This window comes from Galendromus occidentalis, unplaced genomic scaffold (assembly GCF_000255335.2).
Source record: "Galendromus occidentalis unplaced genomic scaffold, Mocc_1.1 scf7180000077088, whole genome shotgun sequence".
NCBI classification, from domain to species: domain Eukaryota; kingdom Metazoa; phylum Arthropoda; class Arachnida; order Mesostigmata; family Phytoseiidae; genus Galendromus; species Galendromus occidentalis.
This window is the reverse complement of record NW_003805076.1, coordinates 2,851-27,776: the sequence shown is the minus strand read 5'-3', so window position 1 is coordinate 27,776 and position 24,926 is coordinate 2,851. Positions and strand designations below refer to the sequence as shown.

Genomic DNA, 24,926 nt, shown 5'->3' with positions numbered 1-24,926 from the left:
GAGACCGGGATCGATAAGCGGGAAGGCAGTGAAATCATTTATCTCAAATCAGCAACAGACATTGACTGAAGCTCGCTGGCTCTTTCCTTCGAATGTGTCGGAATATGGATTTCCCGATGAATGCCTAGTTCTTCATTGATTCCTGCCCTGGAAGCGATCACCTGCAAGGTCTCGCTATTGATTTTGCGGAAATCAGTGACGAGCGGAGACGTACTGCGGCAGCTGAACGCCGAATCTTCTCCATGACTGCGAGTCCATCGAATCTAGAAGCAGAACCCGTCAGGAGCATTGACCCTGAGGAGAGGGGACTTCCTCTCTCATTGAGCAATATGACAAGAAGCCAGAATTTCCAGGTACCTGGACTTTGCGAGATAGGCAAGCAAAAAAGCACTTAAAAATAGGCACTGTCAGATTGTGGAATAAACATCAGAGGACATGCCGAATCACTGAACACATGATGATAAGCCGAGAATCTGACAGGCAGCGAATCGAGTCTTCGAGGATTAGATGCATGGAAGGCACAGAGTTTCCTCGTGTTTTCCTCCTTGATTTTATTCTTCCCGAGCTCCATGAGGCTGAAAATATTCAATTGAGCATCGAGCGCTCGAAGAATCTTAAAAGAGTGGCCAATATCATGGGAAGGATAGGGATAGACACGATATCCGGGAATCCCCTCACGGAGGGAAATTATGTCTCTCTCTTGGGTCACGGAGTCTCGTCGAGCGGCAAGGAGGGCCGTGAGACGAAGAACATAGTCGGATGACATCGTCACTCATCAGCAGATGATGGGCGAATGATGAGAGCTGCCAGGGAAGGAACTCCGAATTCCATAGTACTCCCGTTGTCCCTCAACAGTTCTGAGGGTGTGGCTGATCTATTCCACTGCGTGGGTCCGACCGAGAGTCCCTCGAATCACGAGCTCAGCCTTTGGCCTATGGTCGATGGAGACCCAAGGGAACTCGAGTGAGACGTGGAGGCAAGAGAGGCAGTAGGCCTATCGGAAACGAAGGATAGACAGAAAGACAAAAACTCGATGAAAAGGAAGGCCCTTTCTGGCATTTTAGACCAAGCCTTGAGCCGCTATAGGAACGGAGAGGTCGTTTTGAAGAATATCCACGGAATCGCCCGGTTGGGCTCCAACAATAATGAGCAGCAGGGATCATCAGCACGACGTGTCCTCCATTCTTCTCCGTCTGGCGATCCAGTTTGCAAAAAGTACACCACCGCCTTCCTCCAGCCATGCGGACCGCACGAGCATACAATACGAGACCGTTACGATCGTAGAGCCAAAGGCGGTTCCGAGCCGGCGACGACAGCGAAACGATACGCGATGTCCTCTTTCCTTCTCTCTCCTCACACTAGTATACACACACACCACACTCGCTCGCCCACAACAGACGACAGGAAAAGTCTCCCAGACGACAACAACAAGATGTCAGCTGCGGCGAAGCGATAATGGTCACTTTCACGGAAAGCTTTCGAACGTCGACGATTAGCGATTAGGGATTGAAATGAAAGCCCGTTGAACTAAAGTCCCACCGTCAACCATGGCTCTGTTGGCAGTCTTGGCCAATCTCTGCATGAGTCTGTTGCCTGTGATGGCCAACGCACCTACGGATATCCGGATGGACGAGAAAGCCCGAACAATTCACCGGATCGACTCAATAAACATTCTGGTTTACACGGTGCTTCTAATTCTCACAGTGTGTCTCATCTGGGCCTTCAAGCGTCGTAGGGCGAGGTTTCTCCACGAAACCGGCCTGGCAGTTATTTTCGGTAAGTTCGATCTTCAAGCAAGGGTTTCGCTCTAGAATTCTAGATCCCAGAAGATGACTTTCCGCGAGCTCATCTCCGGCTGCGGACCGGTACTGCAGTGTATGTCTAGGGACGGACCTCGCATCGGCGTCGCTTTCTGAGCCTGATTGCTCTTCCCGGATCGAAGACGCCCTTATGGACTTCTCGTGAGGAACGATCGAATGGAGACAGGTGGCTGAAAAGCGACCCGGCCGAGAATGAAAATAGGCAAAAGAGTGCTGATGTGTCCGTTCCACGCGAGTGAATTATGACGATATCGCAGTCGCGGGATCTCCCTTGGTGCTCCGCCGCTCAAGGGTTTCAGCATCGCGCTCGGGCGAGGAACAAAAATCGCGTACATGTTGCTATGCGAGCGAACTCCTTGTGGATAGTTGCGTTCGAGGAGTTTATGGCTCTCGCGTAAAACATTCGAGGCCGTCACCGTCCCATCGATCGGCTCTTCCGATTGTACAGTCTCGTGTCTGGTGCTGAATAGTAGCGAGGAGAGAGGCAGAAATTTCGCTGCATGCATATTTGAAGATTCCATTCCGTGAACATCCTGTGGCATGAAATTATCTGAGCGAGAAAATCATGCAAACTCATGCCGAGGTCTACGCGACCGCGAAACGTGCGAGGACCACCCTACCGTAGACTGGTCAACTTGTGACTATTGATGAAATTGGCTTAAAGATCGGTCGAGATCCTTCGATCCATGCCGTAGGCCGGCTGTTCCTCTCCTTCTCCCCGTATCAACGAATAAGTGTGGGACCGTGCGGCCTCGCGGGGCTCAGATTGATGAGCCCAGCGTAAGACCAACCCCCCAAGGGAGAGTCCGTGTGTCATACGACGCGTAACTTGACCGGCGGATTCGTTCAGTCTACGCTTCGTACTATGCGAGTTTTGCGCTTCACGTAGTCTTCAGGCACGGAAGGCTGGGGACGCTACGAGGGCTTCGCTATGAGCTGAAGCATACAAAATCGACGGAATTCTCCACCTAGACTGACCTGTGTGGGTGAATATTGTCTCAGAATTCACTGGCGGTTTCCAGGTCTGATGGTTGGCGCGTCGATTCGGTACGCCAGCGAGGAAACAGAAACGAGCCATCTCCGTGTAGTCCCATTGAATAACCAGACTCTACCCGATCCTGGGTCCCCGCCGGACAACGTGTTCGTCCAGCTAGAAATCCAGAAGACGCCTGACGGCAGCCGGGAAAATCGTTCGTACGCGTATACATTTCGAGGTGAACTCACGGATGTGGAGAGCAAGAAGTTAGATCAGAAGGCTACGTTTGATCCCGAGATATTCTTCAACATCATCCTTCCCCCGATCATCTTCAATGCAGGTTACAGTTTAAAGCGGGTGAGTCCACTTTCTCATGGAGCTCCGCCTCATGATGAGCTCTCGATCAGATTCCATGCCAGGCTCTCGGAGAGACGGCGAAGGCGCCGATACTTACACTTAGTTTCTACGAGAAGGGTTATACACCACTGTCCAAAGTATCCTCCTGGATTGACATGAGCTATCTGGATTGTTTTCAGAAATTTTTCTTCCGGAACCTCGGAACAATAATGACGTACGCCTTCTTTGGCACGACCATATCGTGCTTCGTGACCGGTAGCGTGCTTTACATCTTTGTGCTGGCGCTTCCTCACTTGCAATTCACATTCAATAATTGCCTTTACTTTGGTGCGATTATATCGGCCACGGATCCTGTGACGGTTCTCGCCATTTTCCACGACCTTCAAGTCGATGTGAATTTGTATGCCCTGGTGTTCGGAGAAAGTATTCTCAACGACGCGGTTGCCATTGGACTCGTCTCGTAAGTTTGCCCCGAAATCACTCTCCCATGATCTCACAGGATAAGTTCTGGAACGAATCAAGCCTGGGTCGCTCTTCCTTGCAGAGCAATCACAAGTTACGAAGACGTCAGTAACAAGGCTACTGAGTTCGAGCTGGCCGCCGCGTTGAAAGCATTCAGCAACTTCTTCTACATATTCGCTTGTTCTTTCCTCATCGGAAGCAGCACGGGATGTGTAACGGCGCTGATTACCAAATTCACCAAGCTCTGCGATTTCCCACTCCTGGAGAGCTGTTTGTTTCTGTTGATGTCATACTCATCGTTTCTAGTCGCCGAAGCTCTCGAACTGACTGGGATTGTCGCCGTACTGTTTTGCGGAATCTGCCAAGCCCACTACACTTATAATAATCTCTCCGTGGAGAGCCGGCAAAGAACAAAACAGCTCTTCGAGCTGATGAACTTTGTTGCGGAGAATTTCATCTTCTCCTATATTGGAGTCAGCATGTTCACGTATAAGAAACATCATTGGGACTTATTTTTCATCGTGGCTGCCTTCATTTCGATCGCCGCCGGACGTGCCATGCTCGTCTACCCACTGACCTTTCTCCTCAATCTCGGCCGCACCAACAAGATACCAATGGCTTTTCAACATGTCATATTCTTCTCCGGTGAGCATAACGACCCATTATCATTAACGCCGTCGCCGTCGCTACCGGATCGCGGAATCATGCGGATGTCGCGATACAACGTACAAAATGTAGTTTTTCGATCTGCAGGACTCCGAGGAGCTATGGCATTCGCGCTAGCCATCAGGAACACTCTCGGTCTCCAGCGCCATGTGATGCTAACTACAACATCTTTCACGGTGATCGTTTCTGTGATTGTCTGCGGAGGATCGATATCCACACTCCTGCGGTGGCTCAACATTCCAGTCGGTTCCGAGGACCACGATCAAGAGTTACTGAATATAACGCAGCAGCAGCGAGCCCAATCGGAACTCCGCAGTCCTACGGGAGAACCGTTGAAGACTCCTTACGAAAAAGCCTGGCTAGTCCGGAAGTGGTATAACTTTGATGTCAGGTACGCTCACTCAGTCAGAGAGTCCGTAGTGAAGTCGAATCCAACCCTGAGCGGCTTTCCCACTGACTGCACCGCTCATCCCACAGCAATGATATGTCCCATTCCATCAACAGTGCTGCATTATTTTTTTTCCATTCCAGGTTCATGAAGCCCTTCTTGACCCACAGTCGACCAACTTTGATTGAGACCCTGCCTTCCTGTTGCATGCCCCTGGCTCATCTGTTGACTTCTACCGAGCAGCTCACACAGGTGAGTGATTTGCGCTATCTTCGATTCCAATGAATCTTGGGGAGCGAGTCTACGACTATCTCAGTGACAGCTTCGGCATGGCCTCTGAGCATGGGCATGATGTGAGGGAATCGTCATGTGATCCTTATTGTCCCAAATGTCCTGAGCCCGAAGACTTCCAATCTATCTCGTTCGTGCAACAACGCGAGCTGGCCAAAGGACGCCACTCTGACTATGTACGCCCTTGAAGAATAATTGCTGAACTAACAGCGGCAGCTTGCTCTCAAGCAGAAGTTGAACAGCTTCAAATCGCTGTCGACGGCATGTATCCCGGCAAGCAGCAGCAGCAGCGGCGGCGGCGGCAGCAGCGTCGGAGGCTCCGGGATCCCCGATCCAGTACCGCATCTTTGCGCCAGTATCGAACAAGCAGCTGTTCACTTCCATAAGGTGACGTTGGCTTTCGAAGATGAGGCTTGCAAGCTTATGAGCGAATGATCGCCACGACGGCCACCAGCACCAGATCCGCTGATCCCTCACCGAAGTTTATTTCGACGTCGCATCCGGAATATTCATGGGCTCCAGAGTCCGATCGGGCTACCGTGTCACCTTCAGCTTTCGTTCGGGGACACAGATGAACATCGTAATATCGTCCTGGCTGCACATTTCCGTTTCTTGGAATCCTTCCTCTTCTGTTGTCGAACGTTATCGTTCTTTATGTTTGTCTCTCCGTATTGGTGTTCTCCGGGGATAGTCGTTGAGAACACTCGCACGGTCCGCAGAGTGTTCGAGTCATACGAACCGTATGAGAAGATCGGCACTGTCGGGGCGTCGCGTCGGGGGAGGAGGCCGACGTGTTTGCATGTTTGTCGAAAGTGAATGCCACTAAACATGACTCGTTACTGGAAACTCTAATTCAAAGCACGTTCGCCTCATTGACGATTTTCGCTGCACGTATCAAATGAAATCGCTGGTGAGTGTTCTACTACTAATGCCCCAGTTCTGCTCGAGATTTCGTCGGCTCCCGAAATACAATATATCTGTCGCAGCTCCGCATTGATGGGACAGGGCACGATTGCGATGACACCGATGCAGGATCGAAATCCAAAAAGCCGCTCGCTCGAAACTGAATACCATACTTTTCAGGATGACAATTGTCGCCACACTCGCGAAGACGACTCAGATACGGACCTCTGCCTCGACGAAAGTGACTTCAATTTTGAGCGAACGAATAGTCTCACTCAAGCTTCCCAAGCGCTCGTGAACCACGTTTATTATATCGAGAAATAGTTAGCGCTCTATGCGAACAGTGATATCGCGTTTTGTGATGCGACTCATTTCCGGTAGCTTCAGAAACGAAAGTACTCGTGTTCCACTCTAAAGTTTGGAGGCGTCATTCACGATCTATAACCGATGGTCATCATTGAAGGAGACGAGGTCGGAGTGCGTGGATGATTTCGCTCGTGATCAGACTTCCCAAAATGGTCCCATTCTAACATGTCTCCCAATGATTCTGCATCACTATCGAATCTCGAGCCTCGATCCCGAGAAGCGTAACTTGGACCCGTTCGGGGACGATGCGCATCAGGGAGGCTTCCTTCCCTGAACTTTCGAGCTTTAAACGGCACTTGGAGATTTTGCGCGACTCAATCGGTGGATTCCTAGATGAAGTCGATGAACTCTCCCTGCCTGAAAAGAGTATTCTGTACATTCAATGCATTCTAGCAACGCTGTACAAGTCATTTCCAACAAATGAGCTACTCGCTCAGCAACCAAACAAGTCATTTTCGAGCTGCGGGCTCTGACGTTCCCTCGATTGTCGCAATCACGAACTCGCGTCCGAGATGAGCTCGACTTTCAGTGATGAACTGGCAGCAGAAGAACTCGAGACAGACTGTCTAGTCGGACCAGACTCACTCGAGGTTACTTCCCCCGGGGGCTCCGATTTCTCCCAATGAAGAGGAGTTTCTAACTTAAGGATGTTGATAATTTATTGTGGTTGGGGAGGGACGATGAATTCTTGTAAATGCGAAAGCTACGATAATCCAGCAGATCGGGAGTAGCCTAGGGATGTTGGAAGCGTTCTATCGCTGTTCTTGTAAATAGGTCCGAAGACCGGCTTGTGTGTGTCCGTGTGGTTTCCTTCGATTTTGATGTTGTCAGAAATAAAAGCTGAACCCTTCGTGGAGTCTTCGCTGAGTTTTCGTTTTACCGACGTCAAGGTCATGTTCTGGAGGGTATCCCCAATCGATGAGACCAGAGGTGCGCGACTAAGTCGCTCGGAGTTGGTGGAGCCTACGGAGAACTTGACATCGTACGCTTCCGTGGACACCAATGGATCGGAATTCTGAGGATTAGTCGTCGACTAGGAGAGAATATCGGTGCTGGCCCAATCCGGACGGAGTCATTCATGGAGTGATCTTAATCGGTTGAAGACTCTTCGGGGCTCTGAGAATTCTCCGGAACTTCTTCCGAATGAAGAACTTGCGGATATCCCCGCGAAGACCTCTCCGTGGGCCGTGCCTTCGCGAGGGCTCGCAGCACGGGAGGATGCAAGAATCCTCCGGGGGGGGCAGTCGGCCAATGCATCGAGAGGGGGGGCGGCGGATTGATCCCTGGGATCTGCTCCAGCATGGACCGTCGGAACCCTCGAGGGGGGGTGGGCGGTCGGGCGATCGCCGCCTTATGGAGGCGCCCCTGTTTCGCAGACGTTTAGAGCACGGACTCCCGTTTCGTGCATTGTGAATTGTTCCGGGTGATGGCCTCCCAGCTGCGGTCTGGAGGACAAGCCTCATCAATAACAAGACGCTTCAATTTCTAGGATATCGTGCCGATTCTTCCGATGGAAGACGATCCATCCGAAGGAATTCTTTTTGAACGGAGATGACGGAAAACGCAGCTTGGCTCTCTCTTGCCGGGAAGATTGAGGCCATGGTGCATAACCCGGTGAGGTAAGTTTCGGCGCCGCGATGGCCTCGGCGGCGATCTGCTCCATAGGTCATGCATGAGAAATGAGAAATCGCTCTCGTTCCGAAATAGAAGAAGGGCGTCCTAGGACTCAGAACAAATACTATCAAAGGGCGGAGCGAGGACTCGAATTCGGAGCCGACGGGGCTCGGAACTGAATAAATTGATTTTAATCTCATCCCTATGCAGCGAAGTCCCCACGCTCGTGGTCGGATATCTGGCCGATTACCGATGGCCCGTCGCTAGTTGCTAGTCAATGCTTGTCTCTTGAAGCCGTGGGCTTGAATAAAATGTGAGCTTGGTTGGCTCCTACGTGGAAAAGAAAGAAATTATTGTGGCTTACATGTGATCCGGGGGGCTCACATGTAAGCCACTCTCGAACAAAAGATCCACTACATCATCAACTACGATTCGAGAATTTCTTAAAATGAATGCCGGAGTCTCGGGCAGTGCATGAAACATTCTGATGATGAAACTCTATGCTCGCCATCATGAATCGCATGCAATGCGGGGCCAGTCCTTCGGCCCCGACTTGGTTATTGATCTCTTGTTAGAGAAAACAGACACCGACTGGAAATCGCTCGTCAAAGCTTGATGTACATACGGAGAGCCTGGCGTGGAAGCCGTGCGGAATGGAATGTTTGTGCGTAAGTGGAATCATCGACCAATGCTCCGGCACAACGGAGGTGCACACATCGTAACAAGGATCAGTGAGGTCCACGCTAGGGGAAAGGTCTTCAAGACCCCCCATGGGCCGTGCACAGACGAGCCAGAGGAACATATCGAGCATGTTTTTACGTGGAGAATTCCCCTCCAAAGTCCTGGCTCCGGTGGAGTCTACATAGATTCGAAAAATAGGCGAGTAATGAGCCTTGCTCTGTTCCGGAGCGATGGTCACCCTGATTCAGCTCCCCAACCCATGCTTGTGGCCCCTCCACGATTATGAGAGCCGCGGCTGGTCTCCTCTATGATGCAGTATAGCAGCGGTTCTTGGGGTAGCCCCTGCTTGGCCGCTCAGACTTCCGTTTATTTTATCGAATCGGAATGAATTACCCGAGCTCGAATGCATGCAGGATACTCCATGCGATCGCGGTCGGAGGTTTTGCGGTGATTGAGGGGAAAATATGGAAAGACAGAGTCCGAAACCGACGATTCCCCCCTTGTACTCTGTTCCTGGTGAGTCCAAACCCATGCGAGCCTATATGGACCGGCTCAATGAGCGTTTGACCACGAACGGGAAGTGTGTTCATTTACATGCCGAATAAGCGGAAGCCCTACGCAGGGAAAGGGTTATCCGTGAATCCAACCTTAATTTCAAAGATTCTCGATCATTCCATAGATATGGCAATAGTCGCTTAAAGACTTCTGGACACCTCGTTCATCTAACCGTCAACGATCCACGAGACAAAGCCAAACTCTTCGCCGATAACTTCGCAACTGTCTTCGATTCATCTGGAAACACCCGTCGGCACACACTCAATAACTTCTCTCAAGTCTTACATCCCGACTACCCACCACTACTCACCGAAGAGGGAATTCACGAACTGCTGAGCAATCTCCAACCGAAGACCCTCTTGATCATCTACAAGAAGTCGTTCGACGAATCGACTGCGCCCCAGCTCTTCGAGCGTGCCATTGTGATTCTCATCCATAAAAAAGGGTCGAAGACCGTTGTTGGGAACCACAGACCAGTCTCTCAGACTTCGACATGCTGTGGTATAATGGAGAAACTACTGGCTGGTCACATCAAACGATTCTAGAACAAAAATCTCCTCACGGATGACGCACAGCATGGCTTCGTCAAGCAACGTTTTTACCGCAACCCAACTGACCCTTACGCTACAGGATCGGACTCTACTCCATATACTTGTATGACACAGGCAGGAACCTCCCGTCATCAGTGAGGTACCTTGAATTCGCGGACGATCTTTAGCTCTATCGATCGATCAAATCCTCCGCGGACACGGGCTCCCTGCAGATTGCCATCGACTGCATGGCTGACTGGTATCGTGTACACAATATGCGCCTCTCTCCGGTGCCTCGCTCTCAAATCATCCTGGTGCCCTCACGTCAACATCATCGACGACAAGCCGTTGCCAAATCACTCTAGCTCCGAAGACCTCGGTGTATGGGTTCCGGTGGATCTCAGATTCTCAATTATTCACGTCACCGACACCGTCAGGTCGAGCATGTTCGTTGTAAAAACATTATTCCGCTGTTTCGTTATCCGCAACCCATATGTCTACCTTCGACGGACTCCTTTTTTCATCGAGGATCGATGATTTGGGTAATCAACGAGACTTCCACGTTTCGGGTGAAGTCTGCTCCGTGGGGCAGACATATTCGGCAGAAAGCGTTCTATTTTCTCATCGCGCTTGGTGATACGACAGCGACCCGAGGAATGCTTCTCCCCTTTCCACGTGCGAATGAGGAGCTCTTTGGGAACCTTGTGTTGAAGGGTTCCAAGCGTCGAGACGAGGAAAAGTTGTATCCTGCTGGTAGAGCTGCGTATTTCTTTCTCTTCGCGGCCTCGGCCTTCGAAACGACTGATCCTGCGCGAGTAGAACCGGGGCCGACAAGAGATAGGCTCAGAGGGTCGGTCTCCGTGGCGTCCCACTCGAGGGCGCGTTTCCCCCCTACAGAAGGGAATCGACGAGAGGCCGTCGGGCCGCCTCCCGTCATCCTGGATGAGTCCCTGGGGCTTCAACATGCAGGGCATACGAGCCGAACGGAGTGCTCGGCTGAGGGTGTCGTTCAAAGCCGCGTGGCGAGGACGGGACGTCGCCCCGCAGATTGCGCGCAAGAGAGACCATGATGAGCGAGGCAGCCGACCGGCTCCCCGCAAGAGCAGCGATGTGGCTCGACAAGCGCCGCGCCCAAGCGCAGTCCGACGCAGTTCTGGTCGAGCGATCGACCAGTCTCGTCCCAAGTGAGCCTGCTGGGATCGCATGCAGCCACTCGCTTGCTCCCGGACGAGCGACCGCCTGGAGCTCATTCAACAAATCATCATAGGCTCTTTCGTGAACCTTTTTCATCCAAGCCCGCTGCGAACCTAGGGCGTCCACTTCCGGAGAGAAGGCGGACAACCTCGCGGAGAGGGCGTCTCGCTGCGCGGTGAAGGTCGATAAAGCCGCAGGTGGGAGCAGGTCGCGCACCTGATCCGAGACAGCAAACATGGATGCCACGACCGCAGGTCCCGCAAGTGACAGAAGCGACGTGAGTCCCAAAACCGCCTCTCGAAGATGGAAGAGTCGCCTGGCGCAGCTCTCGGGGCTGGAGCCTGAGGTCGAGCAACGTCTCCAAGGACTGAAGTACCTGGCTGTCCTATGGCTGAAGCATTGCCGCCGAGTTCATAGGAAAACAAGGAAGGTTTCATAGGAAAAAAGTCAAGAACAAGAAAAACTCCGAGTGAGACGCTGCTGCATTTGCCAGGAAGAATGGCACTGTTTGAGCGATTGCTTGAAGCCAAGAAGCTTCGCGTTTCCGTGGCTCGCACCGGGGCTGAGAGAAAAAGAGAGAATGGAGGTGATTCAGAGGGCCGCCGAAGCGGGAGAGTAGGCCGTTGCGATAGAGAATTAGGATATCGAATACCAGTATACTAATATACCTGACTCTACTATCCAGGGTATAGTAGGATCAGAATCAGCCAGAATGATTCCATCAGAAAGGCCAGATTCCCACGCGTGACGTGTTTCTTCTTCATTGCACTGTATATAAGATTAAAAGATGTGACTCCACCCCAGGTCAGTGACTAGCTGTGATTCGAAAGATTCGTCTTCCCGCTCCGCCGGGATAAGTTCCACCGCTGAGTCAAGATACATATGTACCTCGCTATTTTCAAGTCGAGTTGCTTCACCAAAGTTCTCCACTGAGCCGGAAGTCGGCGTGGAGAGATGCTTCACTCTCCAGCTCTCCAACAGCTCCAAGTCAACAATTTAGTGGTTGGTTTGTATAAATATGAACCCCGAAACGGCGAGGATCGCACCCCCTCTCGCGATGTTCCGAAAAAACGCGCGATCGCCTCGAAACGTTCGCCTATCTAAACGAGACGAGAAAGCAGTGAGAGTGATTCAGCAGAAGGAGGGTATACCAGGTGTATGCATATGAAACCGCAAAATTTTTTCGAAAATAATTTTTATCTTTTTCAAAACGCTTCGAGTCGGATATTATTCGAAGTATGACCCGTTGTGAGCTATACACTCGGCCCATCTTTCGGGCAGCTTGCGGATCCCTTTTCGGTAGAAGGCTTCGTCTTTGGAGTTAAACCAGTCTACCACCCATTTTTCGGCCTCTGCGAATGTCTTGAAATTCTGGTTGGAAACTGCGTGTCCGAGCGACGCGAACAAATGATAGTCGGAGGGTGCGAGATCCGGGGAATATGGCGGGTGGGGTAAAATTTCCCATTTGAACGTTGCGAGCATGTCCCGAGTGCCACTTGCGGTGTGTGCCGGCGCGTTGTCGTGGAGCAGAATGACCTTTTCATGCCGCGACTCCGTTTCTGGCCGCTTGAGGCTCAGAGCTCGCGCCAAATTGGTGAGTTGCCCTTTGTAACGATCCGCAGTAACCGTTTCACCCGGTTTGAGCAGCTCATGGTAGATCACTCCTAGCTGATCCCACCAAACACACAGAAGTAACTTTTTTCCCGAACCGGTTCGGTCTTGTTGTCACACCCGCTGGTTCTCCGGGGTTAACCCAGGACGCGTTCCGCTTAGGATTGTCGTAAAGGAGCCACTTTTAATCACTCTTGACAATCCGGTGAAGTAAAACTTTTTTTTTCGAACCTTTGGAGCAGTTTCCGGCACACGCTTTGTTTTTCTGTTGTTTCGTTCAGCTCATGTGGAACCCAACGCCCGAGCTTCCGAATCTTTCCAAGCGCGCGCAAGCGTCTTGAAACGGTAGTCTGAGCCACGCCGAGTCGCCGGGCAAGCTCCACTTGGAACAGAGTGTTGTCATCGTCCAAGAGTTTTTCCAACTCGTCGTTCTCGAAATTTCTCGGGGGTCTCCCGCGTGGCTCGTTGTGGAGGTCGAAATTTCCGGCTTTGAACTTTTCATACCACTCGTAACAGGTGCGCTGACCTAGAGCGTGGTTGCCGTAGGCCTCCACGAGGAGCTGGTGCGCTTCCGTAGCCGATTTCTTCAAATGGAAGTACGTGAGTAGCGATCCCCGCTGGACGGTCTTTTCTGGCACGTAATCGGTCATTTTCGGAAAATCACAGAAAATTTTTCGACGACGAGGTTCTGAATGTAACACCGGGCTTCAGCAGCTGACTCTTTGAAGTAAACAACGCCACCAAGCGCGCGAGAAAATTCAAACCACAGCGACGGCAGCGCCCCTCGAAAAAATTTTGCGGTTTCATATGCATACACCTGGTATGCTGCAGAAATCCTGGCATCATGTATCATACATATACTTGCCGGAGTATCATATCGATTCTAGCGTAGAACTACGCTATAGCCCCCAGTGATGGGTAAACACTGCAATGGGGAGTATTGGGGAGGCGAAGCTTGAAAAAATTCTACAATTTTCTCGAGCTGATATTTCAGAAAAAGAGCGTTTGATCATCGAAATGGTCATGGTCGAATATGTCAGGCTTAGGATGAGGCATCGTTCAGGCTCCTAATCTTGATCATTTAATAAGATAAAGGCCAAATAGTGGGCTCGTTTCCATAGAACGTAGGAACGAGGACACGGAAGCTGAAAACACTGAAGGCAAGAATCCCCTAGTTTACGTTGATCAGTCGTAATCGAGCGTTCTGGAAACGCTATGTCTATCGATACACCTATGAATTCCCTCTTTCGGTGGTAAGCACATGATCTTATTGGACGGACAATTTTCTCTTTCTCAGGGATGGGTCCATTCAATCAGGAAAGCTTCGGTCTCTGCTTACTGAATCGAATAAAGTTTTCCTAAACTCTCCCTCGACCATGTGCCAATGTTGAAGACAGCCATCACCTCGGTAGAGGCTATATTTATAATGACTGCGGAAAACGATGTGCCTGTGCTCTCCATATCTCCTCTTCTGGTGCTCCCGCTCTCGTCATTCATTCTAACCTTGGCTACTACATCCATGCGATTCCTTTGTGGTCGATGTGAATGCTTGTGCCACCATAATGATTCCTTGTCTAGTTTCATGGACATTTTAGAGAGGATGTCCGAATACTCCATTTATTGAAAACGCGTAGTTCTAAGCCCACATACCGCCTGAGTCACCGACTCGGACACCCCGGTAATTTTTTTTCCCTGGGCTTCTTTTCCGTCTGTCTATGTTGTGTGGTACAGCACGCCTCGGTGATTACCCTTGTTGTCCGCGGAACCTTCCCGCTCTCTATACAGATATCCGACTCGAACCCGGGAGAGGGTTCTATCATGCTTGAACACTGATTTTGGAAGGCTCGCAATAGAGAGAGGCTTTTATTATAGGAAACTCCATCTTAAGGGGGCCTGTAATAGAGAGGGGCGTCTAATGTGGAGAGGCTTTAATCGTGAATAATACGTTATGTTATCGTTTTCGGAACTTCCATTCGCTAGCGTCGGATTTCTCCGTTCTTCGCGGACATTTCCAGATGCCTCACTCACCGTGCTCATCCCTTCGATCTGGAGAACTTCGCAGCAGCTCGTCCACGCCAGAGAGGAGGGAGCGAGGGCTTTGTTCTGACGGCGCCTCCTCGCCGCTCCCTGAAGAAGAGGAACGTGTTAATCTTAGGCGTCGATTATTCCGTCCATTTCAACGCCTGATCAGCATTCTCCTATCCGGCATGGTTCTTTTGGAAAATTCACGGCGAGTTCAACAGATTCTACTGCATTGAGGAAATCCACTTGGTGAAAATACTAGAACAGTGATACCCAACCAAGGCCCAAGTGGCCAGAAAGGAGCCATGACGGATCTAGTGGGGACCATGGGAAAGGGTTGATAGTAATTGATAAGTACCGTTTTAGAATCTCAGAATGACGAAGGCGATGCTCCTTGCAGGGTAAAATTGTCAGAAGGCAATCATCTCCGGAACCGCGCCGGAGACTCCCGGTTGAGCTCAATAAAGTGCGGGATGATGAGATGAATCCGGACTCTGAAGATTCGGACACTCACCAGATGCTCTTTGCCATACCTGCGGTCGTAGTGCAGACAGGATCAGTTCTTGCTGTTGTTTCAGAACCACCAGCAGCTCTTGACCTTCTCGCTGCCGCTCTCCATGCTGCTGCTGCAGTCGCTGTTGCAGCAAGAATTGTTGCCGCTGCTGCTGTCGTTGTTGCGACAGTTCTCCCAAGAGTTGCTGCTGCTGTCGTTGTTGCGACAGTTCTCGCAAGAGTTGCTGCTGCTGTCGTTGTTCCGACAACTCTCGCAAGAGTTGCTGCTGCTCTTGTTGCTGTTGCCGTCGCTGCCGGTCTCCGATTGGGACTCCCTCTGTGCTCTCCACATGCCTGTGCTGAGATGTACGGGTCCAGTCTCCGCTCTAGGTGATTACGGTCTGAGTTGTCCGCGCAGAAGCGGCCGTCACTCGCGTCACCGAGCCTTGAACGCCGTCATCTCTAACGCATTGCGGTCCGCGAAAATTCCTAGCGAATTGGAGACAACGGGCCTCTCGCGTAACTCCGCCATCCGTCCTGACGGCCTTACTTTGACATCGTGGTTCGCAGTTAGACCAGTGGTCTGGGATGCGACAGTATGGGACACGTTAGCCCCATCACACCGGTCGCTCGCGGTCCGTGCTGCGGGTGAGGTGGCCAAACTGGCAGAGAAAACAAAGTTTTCGAAATACGAGGGGCTCGAGAACCGTTTCTTTGTTCAGCCGGTCGCCATCGAAACGGACTTCCACCTACAGCATAGAACTCGAGAAATCGAAAGGGAATACTCCAAGAATCCTCGAAATGAGACACTCAAAAATTATCGGACGTCCATCTACAGCATAGAACTCGTGAAATCGAAAGGGAATACTCCTAGAATCCCCGAAATGAGAGACTCGAAATCATCGGACTTCCATCGACAGCATAGAGCTCGAGAATTCGAAAGGGAATACTCCGAGAATCCTCGACATGAGAGACTCGAAAATTATCGGACTTCCATCTACAGCATAGAACTCGTGGAATCGAAAGGGAATACTCTTAGAATCCTCGAAACGAGACACTCGAAATCATCCGACTTCCATCGACAGCATAGAGCTCGAGAAATCGAAAGGAAATACTCCGAGAATCCTCGACATGAGAGACTCGAAAATTATCGCACTTCCATCTACAGCATAGAACTCGTGAAATCGAAAGGGAATACTCCAAGAATCCTCGAAATGAGACACTCGAAATCATCGGACTTCCATCGACAGCATAGAGCTCGAGAAATCGAAAGGGAATACTCCGAGAATCCTCGACATGAGACACTCGAAAATTATCGGACTTCCGTTTACGGCATAGAACTCGTGAAACCGAAAGGGGAAACTCCGGGAATCCTCGAAATGAGAGACTCGAAAATTATTGGACTTCTATTCACAGCATAGAGCTCTCATTTACGAGAGCACAATCCGAGAATCCTCGGAATAAGAGACCCGAGCCCGAAAATTATCAGGCTTTTATCCACAGATTATGGAGCTCTCGAAAGGGAATACTCCGGGTATCCCCAGAATAAGAGACCCAGAAATTATAGGACTTCTATCTACAGAGCATAGAGCTCTCGGAAGGGGATACTCCGGGAATCCTCGGAATGAGAGACACGAGAATCATCAGACTTCTATCTGCAGAACCTGGAGCTCCCAAGCTCCGTCATGACGACGACGATAGAGGAATTTCGTTTCTCAATCCCGTCCAGGGGTTTCTCTCGCTCGGTGGCGCTGGGTACCCGGTAGATCGGAAACAAGACCGCTAGTACATGAGACCACTGCGATAATAATGCGATTTCTTCGCCCAGTCAGTCATCCCCAGACATCATCCTAAAGCTGATCTTATCCTCTGAGCCTAAAACACTCACCTACGAGATGCCTTTCGTGGATGTATTCCATTTTTTAAACGTACCAAGAGAGTTCCGAAGCGGGTCGGAGAGCTCGCGTGACAACTAGTGCGTTTTGTGTCAATGAACTGGCTGAGTGAGCGCCGAGGACTTCAAACAGCGGAGAGAACCCTGCCTGTGACTCCGAGACGCGGAACCCCTCCGGAATGGAAAATCAGTCGCATCAGGATCAGCCCGGGAGCTCGCAGTGGCCACCAGATGAATCGATCGAAACTGACGAGGTGGTGTTGCACAGCCCCTCCGTCCAGGACACAAAGAACAAATTCAAATTCAGATATATGATGCAGTCCTCATCTTTTACGGCATGTTTCTCGTGTACGCCTTGCGCACCAACCTCAGCATCACGATACTCGCCATGGTGACAGACAAGACTGACAAGTCGACCGACGACCTTAGCTCATCACTGAAAGGGAACAGCACACTTCCCGATGTCCCGGTTTATCCCTGGGATTCCTAAAAACATTCATCCTTTCCAGTCGATGCGGGGCTTGTTGTTGCAGGCTCTCTTCATGGGGTATATTCTCACGCAGATTCCTGGCGGTCACCTCGCCGAGAGCGTCTCGGTTAAATGGGTTTTCGGTTACGGAATCTTCCTCACCGCTTGCCTGACGATCCTATCCGAAGCCGTGGTCAGATTCGACTACTCTGCATTCTTCGTGTTGAGGGTCCTCGAGGGAGTCTGTGAAGGAGTCACGTATCCTAGCCTCTACGCTCTGTGCGCTCGATGGTCACCTGTTACCGAGCGGTCGTGGATGGCGAAGGTCGCGAACATTAGAACAATTATCGGCACGGTCGTCGCCGCTCCGCGATCCGCTCGGCTCTGTGAGTCGACCTGGGGCTGGCCGGGTGTTTTCTACCTTACCGGCGGCCTCGGTGTTATTTGGGGATTGATGTGGTACTTGTTAGCGACGAGCACCCACGAAAAGTGCCGCTGGATGAGCGAAGAAGAGAAATCGTACATTGTCAACACGCGGGGCGTTCTGAACTTCGAGAATCGGAAAGTCCCCTGGAAAGCTCTTCTCAGCTCGCGAACCGTATGGATCATCTCGATCTGCAAGTTCACCAACAGCTTCATATTCTATATATTCCTCACTGAGATTCCGAGTTATTCGAAGTATATCTTCGACATCGACATCAAGAAGAACGGCTACATCAGCTCGGCATCGTACATGGGCAACGCGGTTATGTCTTTGATCTCCAGTTGGTCTTCCGACGTTCTCATCGCACGAAACCCGGCGAAAATCACTCGAGTTCGAAAATCGCACGAGTGTACCGCACAATTCCTTGGAGCGCTGACTATCGGCATCATTCCTTTCCTGGGTGGCGACAAACAGGCCATTGTGGCCATCCTGATTTTGAACACATCCGTGAAGGGTCTCACCGCCGGAGGTGATGTCCCGATCCCAATCGACATCGGACCGTCGCGATCCCAATCGACATCGGACCGTCGCAAGCCGGAGCCATCCAAGGCTTCGCCAACACGATATCCAACATCGCAGGAGTCATAGCCCCCCTACTTGTTGGCTATATCACCAATGTAGGTTCCGCGGAATGCTGGGCAGAAGCTCTCACGCCTATATTTCCATGAACTCATTTGGTTCGGCCCGGATCGAGGGGTCGAAGTCAGAGAACAAATCATCAGAACGTGAGCCGGTTCCTCCGCACGCACGGACCAAAGATATTTGAAAAGATCATTTATACAAATGCTCACGTTCGTGAAAATACATGTCTCTTTGTTAGAATCCTGAGCGTATTGCTTCTGGAATTGGTTGGCATTGGATTGTAGCTGATTGGTTGCGTGCCAATCGCATCTCTCGATCAGTCGCAATCGCGGAGTTTCGGAGTCGAGCCTTTTCTCAGGATTCTACTTCGAAGACTGAATACTCTCGAATCACGTGCCCTAAGAAGAGCACGAGTTTTTCTCCCATCCTTTAGCGTCTACAGTCTACAGCATAGAGCTCGTGAAATCGAAAGGGAATGCTCCGAGAATCCCCGAAATGAGAGACTCGAAAGTTAACGGACTTTCATCTACAGCATAGAATTCGTGAAATCGAAAGGAAATACGCCGAGAATCCTCGAAATGAGAGACTCGAAATCATCGGACTCCCATCTACAGCATAGAACTCGTGAAATCGAAAGGGAATACTCCGAGAATCCTCGAAATGAGAGACTCGAAAATTTTCGGACTTCCATCTACAGCATAGAACTCGTGAAACCGAAAGGGAATCTCCGGGAATCCTCGAAATGAGAGACTCGAAAATTGTCGGACTTCTATTCACAGCATAGAGCTCTCCTTTACAAGAGTACAGTCCGAGAATCCTCTTTGTGGACAGAACTCCGATGATCTTTGGATTCCCGATTCCAAAGATTCTCGGTATTGAATCCTCCTGTGGATGTGTGGAGAGAACCCCGATGATCCTCGGGTTCCCGATGCCGAAGATTCTCGGGATTGAATCTCCCCCCGAGCTTTGTGGACAGGACTCCGATGATCCTCGGGTTCCCGATGCCGAAGATTCTCGGGATTGAATCCTCTTGTGGATGTGTGGAGAGAACCCCGAATGATCCTCGGGTTCCCGATGCCGAAGATTCTCGGGATTGGATCCTCTTGCGGATGTGTGGAGAGAGCCCGAATGATCCTCGGGTTCCCGATGCCGAAGATTCTCGGGATTGAATCCTCCTGTGGATGTGTGGAGAGAGCCCCGAATGATCCTCGGGTTCCCGAAGCCGAAGATTCTCGGGATTGGATCTCCCTCCGAGCTTTGTGGACAGAACTCCGATGATCCTCGGGTTCCCGATGCCGAATACGATACGCCTCTCCCCGAGGTCCGGCACCTTCGCTCACGACTCACGACTCTCACACTCGGAGCTAGATGCAATACGTCTAAGTCACGCGTCTCTCCCTGAGTTTTGGTGGCTGCAAGCCCACCTTCCAAGCAGATCGGTAAGTTGCTCCCGGACAGAGATTTCTTCTTGGCGGCGGGTCTCAAGCTCGGTCTCCCGCTCGTACGTGATGACTGAGGACCTATGCTCCTGTGGCGGAATGCTCGACCGTCGAGGCCCGCACGATCTCAGCTGCAATTCTCTGGAATCGGCACGGGGCAATCAACGACCTCGTGTCCCGCGCGCTACGCCAGGCGGATGTGGCCAACCCCAAGGAGCCCCAGAATCTGTCGCCCAACTGCGGCCTGATGGCATGAGTCTTGAGCCGTTGTCGGGAGGCCAACAGCTGATTTGGGACGTCTCCGTGCGGGACGCTCTTGCTCCCTGCTATCGCAGAATCGCACGCAGCGCGGGGGCAGTCGCGGCCAAGGGTGAACTTGACAAGAGAACTAAGTATGAGACACTACTTTGTGAGTACAGCTCCGTCCCGTTCCTGATAGATACGGCGGGTGTCTGGGGAGAAGACGCTCTCAAGCTTGTGAAGGAACTCGGGAAACGGATATCGGCGAGAGAACGGAACAAGCACGCGCCTGCTTTCATCCGGCAGCGCATTTCTATCAAAGCTCAACGCGGAGACGCCAGAATGATCTCTGGAGGACTATCCCCGAGCTTAGGGAGCTCAGCTCCATGAATGGCTGATCTCTTTCTTTGAATGTCCATAAGTAGAGCTAGGAACTTCAAGCATTCAGAATAAGATTTGACGTAGAACTGCGTCATTATGTGCGCCTTCCGTTCCGTGCGCCTTCCAAGTCCTCTGTGGCAAGTCGTACATCTCACGCGCCCGAGATTTCGCCACCTGGAGCGATAGTTTTCTCCTACGACACATATGATTCCTATGCGCTGCGTATGCTTAAAAAGTCAGTCGCCTTCCAGCTCCATCTGCTAGAGTTACCAAGTGGGTACTAAACAATGACTTCTCAAGATCTGGGATGGGAGGACAGCGCTCCGATCGGGAAAGGCGGATTTCAGAAATAATGATGATGATGCGTCTCATTCGGGAGCTTGTCGTATGTCGATGCGCTTCCAACGCGCTGCACGTGCACGTCTGTGGGCAGAGTCCACTCGATAGAGCTTCTGAATGCAGCCTCATTGTCTTTTCAGAGTGCGGACCTCGTGGACTATAACGATGAGCGCTCCGTCCGCCTCAGGTTCACTTCATTCGAGAAGCGTAAGTTCTTCCTAATCAGGAAAAGCAATGAGCAGCGGAACTCCGAAGCGCGTACACCCGGCCTCGGCGTCAGCTCTGGGGGTGCCCCCTATGCTAACTCTAGTTGCCCCCCCCCCGGAAAAAATTCTGCGCGCCCCTGTCGAAGACATTCGTCGACAAGGGAGACCTGAAGCAGGTGCACCTCTCTAGAAAACATCACAGGCCAAACAAGCTGAGGCCAGTCAGATCAAACACGTGTCGGCTTTTGAACGGCATTAGCACACGCTCTGCGAATCGTAGTTTGAAAGATGTGAGTTATCCCGATCGAGAGGGGCCACGCGGACCCCGAAATCTGGAGGCTTCCAGGCATTGTGAGTCTGAGCTCATCCGCGGAATCTCCTGGCTTTGCTCTCTGTACGGAGGAAATCCGCGACCAGAATACTCGATCCTGTCCTTCTGGGCGGGCATTGCCGGAATGGGCTCTCTGCTCGTTTACGGAGTCGTGGAGGTGACCAGTTTTATGTAAAGTGAGTAGGTCGGTTCAGAGGTTAGGAGCAGTGAAGGACCTTTTATCGTTCTGTTGTGCTGCGTGAATTCCAAGAATTCGGGTAACGAGAATAAGTGGTAAAAAGGCCCTTACTTCTAACTCGCGGAGTCGTAATTGCGCCTTCTGCGACTGTTGCGGTTTAGGTAGAAACTGAAAACTACTAGTCCTCGTTCCGTACTAGGACTATGACTCATACCAACTCCGCGGGGCCATATACCCGTGACAGTGGTAAAATACGTGAGTCACCGGGGTTATACCCCGAGGTTACGACTCCAGCATCATACACTTAAGGTAGTACGGAATTGGGCTAGCACCCCACATGCTGGGTACACCCAATAGCATTCTAGGACGCTACTTATGATAGACCCAGGTAGCCTTATCCTATGTACAATTCTAGGACGCCCAGCCGCGACGGTGGCGCACCTCTTCCACGCGGGTTTACTGGAGCACCCAGTGAAAAAAATCTGGGACGATATCGCTTCTTTAGCTCAGCACATGGAGTCCTACTCCTGCAACATATCGGCGAACGCGGCAAAGCATCCCAAAGACGGGCCTCTACTGGTCACGAATTTCTCGCGAACCTATCTCTCGGATGACCGACGTGACCGGATTTTGACTCTCGCCTCAATTCCAGCGTACTACGTCTTCCGGGAGGATGCCGACCTCTCGGAACTCCAAGTCATAAAATCGAGCCGTATGTTGGCCGGCTTAACGATTCCCACCGTCGATGAGTCGTTCGCGAGCCTCCTGACGATTGTTGCCAAGAGCACCACCAATTGTATGATGGTCAAACGAGATGCGCGAATGACAACTTCCAATTTTAGCGCTTCCGATCAAGCGCCACCTGGTGACAGAAATAAAATCCGCGCACTCAGTAGTGTTTCGATGATACCGAACGAAACATATGTGTTCTCTATCTTCAAGAGACGAAACTAAAGTTGCACTAAACTCCTCCTCGGTCGTTCAATCAAGATTCACGTAGGACCTGTCGCCACGCTCCACATGGTGCCGTGACCAGGATCGTCCCCGCCTGTCGCCGACGACCTATTCGATCAGCCTGTATGATAGGCCTAACGTCATCTTCCCGGAATTCTACGAACCGTGCGGGTGAGCGACTACAAATCTCGGAACAATGCCCGACACACCGCGACCAGGAGAAATCAAGAAGCAGCTCGCTAATCATCGACGAACTCCGCAACGACGAACCCGCAGCGGGAGACGCGCTGAGAAGGCAGCTAACCGAGCGCACGACTTACCCTACCCGACCATCCCGACCATAAGGAACCGGAAAAAAGGAAATGGGCACCGTATAGGAAACTTCCCGTGTAGGGAACCTCGCCTATAGGGAACTTCCCGTGTAGGGAACCTCGCCTATAGGGAACTTCCCGTATAGGGAACCTCGCCTATGGGGAACTTACCGTATAGGGAACCTCGCCTATAGGGAACTTCCCGTATAAGGAACCCCATCCTTAGCGACTCTCTGTATGAGAAACTTTGCCAAAAGGGAATTACCCCAGGTTCCTCATACGGAAAGTTCCCTATACGCGGGGTTCCTTACACGGGAGGTTCCCTATAGGCGGGGTTCCTTATACGGGAAGTTCCCTATAGGCCGGGTTCCTTATACTGAGAGTTCCCTATACGTGGGGTTCCTCATACGGGAAGCTCCCTATACGAGACGTTCCTTATGGTCGGGATTTTAGGGTACTTCAAATCCCTCTCGGTCAGGTGGTGGCGTGAATACATCGCCTTGCTCCGTAGTGCGAATCAGACACGGGGCCGCGAAACCCCGCCGATCAAGCTCGGTGACGTGTGCATTCTGGTCGAAGATAATCGACCCCGGCAGAAATATCCGTTGGTACGAGTAATCGACGCCCATGGGGGTCGAGGCAAACTCATTCGGACCTACGCGGTGAAGTTCCAGAACGAGAAAACGTCACGTCGCGCGGTCCACCTGCTAATCCCCTTGGAAGTCGACAGCGCGGATTCGGAAAGAAAATCCGGGAGTCCGACACCCAACAGCCAAACACCGACCGAGCCCGGAACCTAAATTGACTAAGGATCTTGAATGTATACCAGCGTTTGGTGCGCCCTTCGGGCGCGCCCAACGCTGGATCGTTGCGCTGCTGGTGCAGACATTTGCCTTGATCGTTTGGTCTCCTGCGACTCCGGAATTTCGATTCAAGTGAGAACAGTCGCTCACCATCTATGATCATGACTCGTCGATTGCCAAGCTCCGATGATTCGTTGTTTTCACTCGCGGGGAAGTGTTTTAGGAACGGCCAGATTGAGTGCGAATGAAGATTAATGAGAGTGATGAAGGATGAGGGGCAATGATTCGTTCGGATCAGTTCCAATAGAAAATTTCCGTTCTTGCGGGAGATTTTGGAGACTACTGATCGGCGACCAAAGCATTTGTACATTTACTTTTTATCAATGACCGTATGACGCCTCGGGTGGGTCTATAAAAGGGAATCGAAAAGCATGCATGGCATTCGTCGTTGAGAAGTCAGCTTCGTTCCGTCGAAATCATCGTGTTGGAACTGATTTCGTGGCGTTATCATGAATTCGGAAATTTCGCTCGTAAATGACACGGATTTCGCCAGCCGCTGTTATATTTTACGGTTTTGGGTGAAGAAATACCGAATTATCAAGGTTCAGAGTCTCAAAATGGTTCTCGAGCGACACCGAGCCGTCAAGTCGATTTCTATAGTGCCCGTTACTGTGAAAATGGAGGGGAGGCTGATGAAGTTGGAGTCCAGGAGGAATTCGGCGCCGGGTCGGAGACTCGTGCTCGTGGCTGTTGACATTTGGGAAGTGGATGGTCCGCTTTCCGGAGAGACCTTCCTCTCCGATGTGTGGAGGAATATCAAGAAATGTCAAACATGTGTGTTATGTACGGGTATGGTTCTTCAACGGAACCCGATTCAATTGTGCAGCGTCCTAGAGGACTTAAAGTTATCCCTCCCGATTTTCGGGACGGCGGCGGAGGATAGAGATGGGCATATGGACGACCAAGAGGGGAAGGAGGCGAAGGCGACGATTTCGGGAGTTCAAGTGGAAACCCACGTAGAGGTGCAGCAGGAAGAGGTGCAGAAGAGGTGCAGGAAGAGGAGCAGAAGGGCCGCCGAGAATGCGAGCAGCATCAGGAAGCTGAATAAACTCTGAGGATATCGGTCTCATCGCGGCATAAGATAGCGATGTGAATCTATTATTATTTTAAGGAAAGATGGGGTGGAGAATGCCAAGGGAGCCTTTCTGAAGTGAAGGCACCACCGGCCCAACGGAGGTATGAGACCGTTCGAAGTTATTGCCTTCAGGATTGCGTCGGGAATAAGAGCTCGATTAGCATTGCTTTCGGAACACGATCTATTCGGCGATGCGAGTGTAGGAGCATCGGACCGGTGAGGGATGATGTTTATTGAACGACATGAGGGATT

General features: G+C 51.4%; 1 protein-coding gene and 1 pseudogene across 1 annotated transcript; both read left to right on the top strand.

The window, feature by feature from the left end:
• The first annotated feature begins 1,547 nt into the window (after positions 1 to 1,547).
• Nhe3 (Na[+]/H[+] hydrogen exchanger 3) lies at positions 1,548 to 7,079 on the top strand. The gene is made up of 7 exons (XM_003740869.1): positions 1,548 to 1,776; positions 2,843 to 3,153; positions 3,333 to 3,613; positions 3,698 to 4,260; positions 4,369 to 4,672; positions 4,813 to 4,921; positions 6,044 to 7,079. The coding sequence occupies exons 1-7, from the start codon at positions 1,548 to 1,550 to the stop codon at positions 6,185 to 6,187; spliced, it is 1,941 nt and encodes a 646-aa protein (XP_003740917.1). The 3' UTR covers positions 6,188 to 7,079.
• Positions 7,080 to 17,001: 9,922 nt separating this feature from the next.
• On the top strand, positions 17,002 to 23,536 carry LOC100903403 (sialin-like; annotated as a pseudogene).
• The last annotated feature ends 1,390 nt before the right edge of the window (positions 23,537 to 24,926 follow it).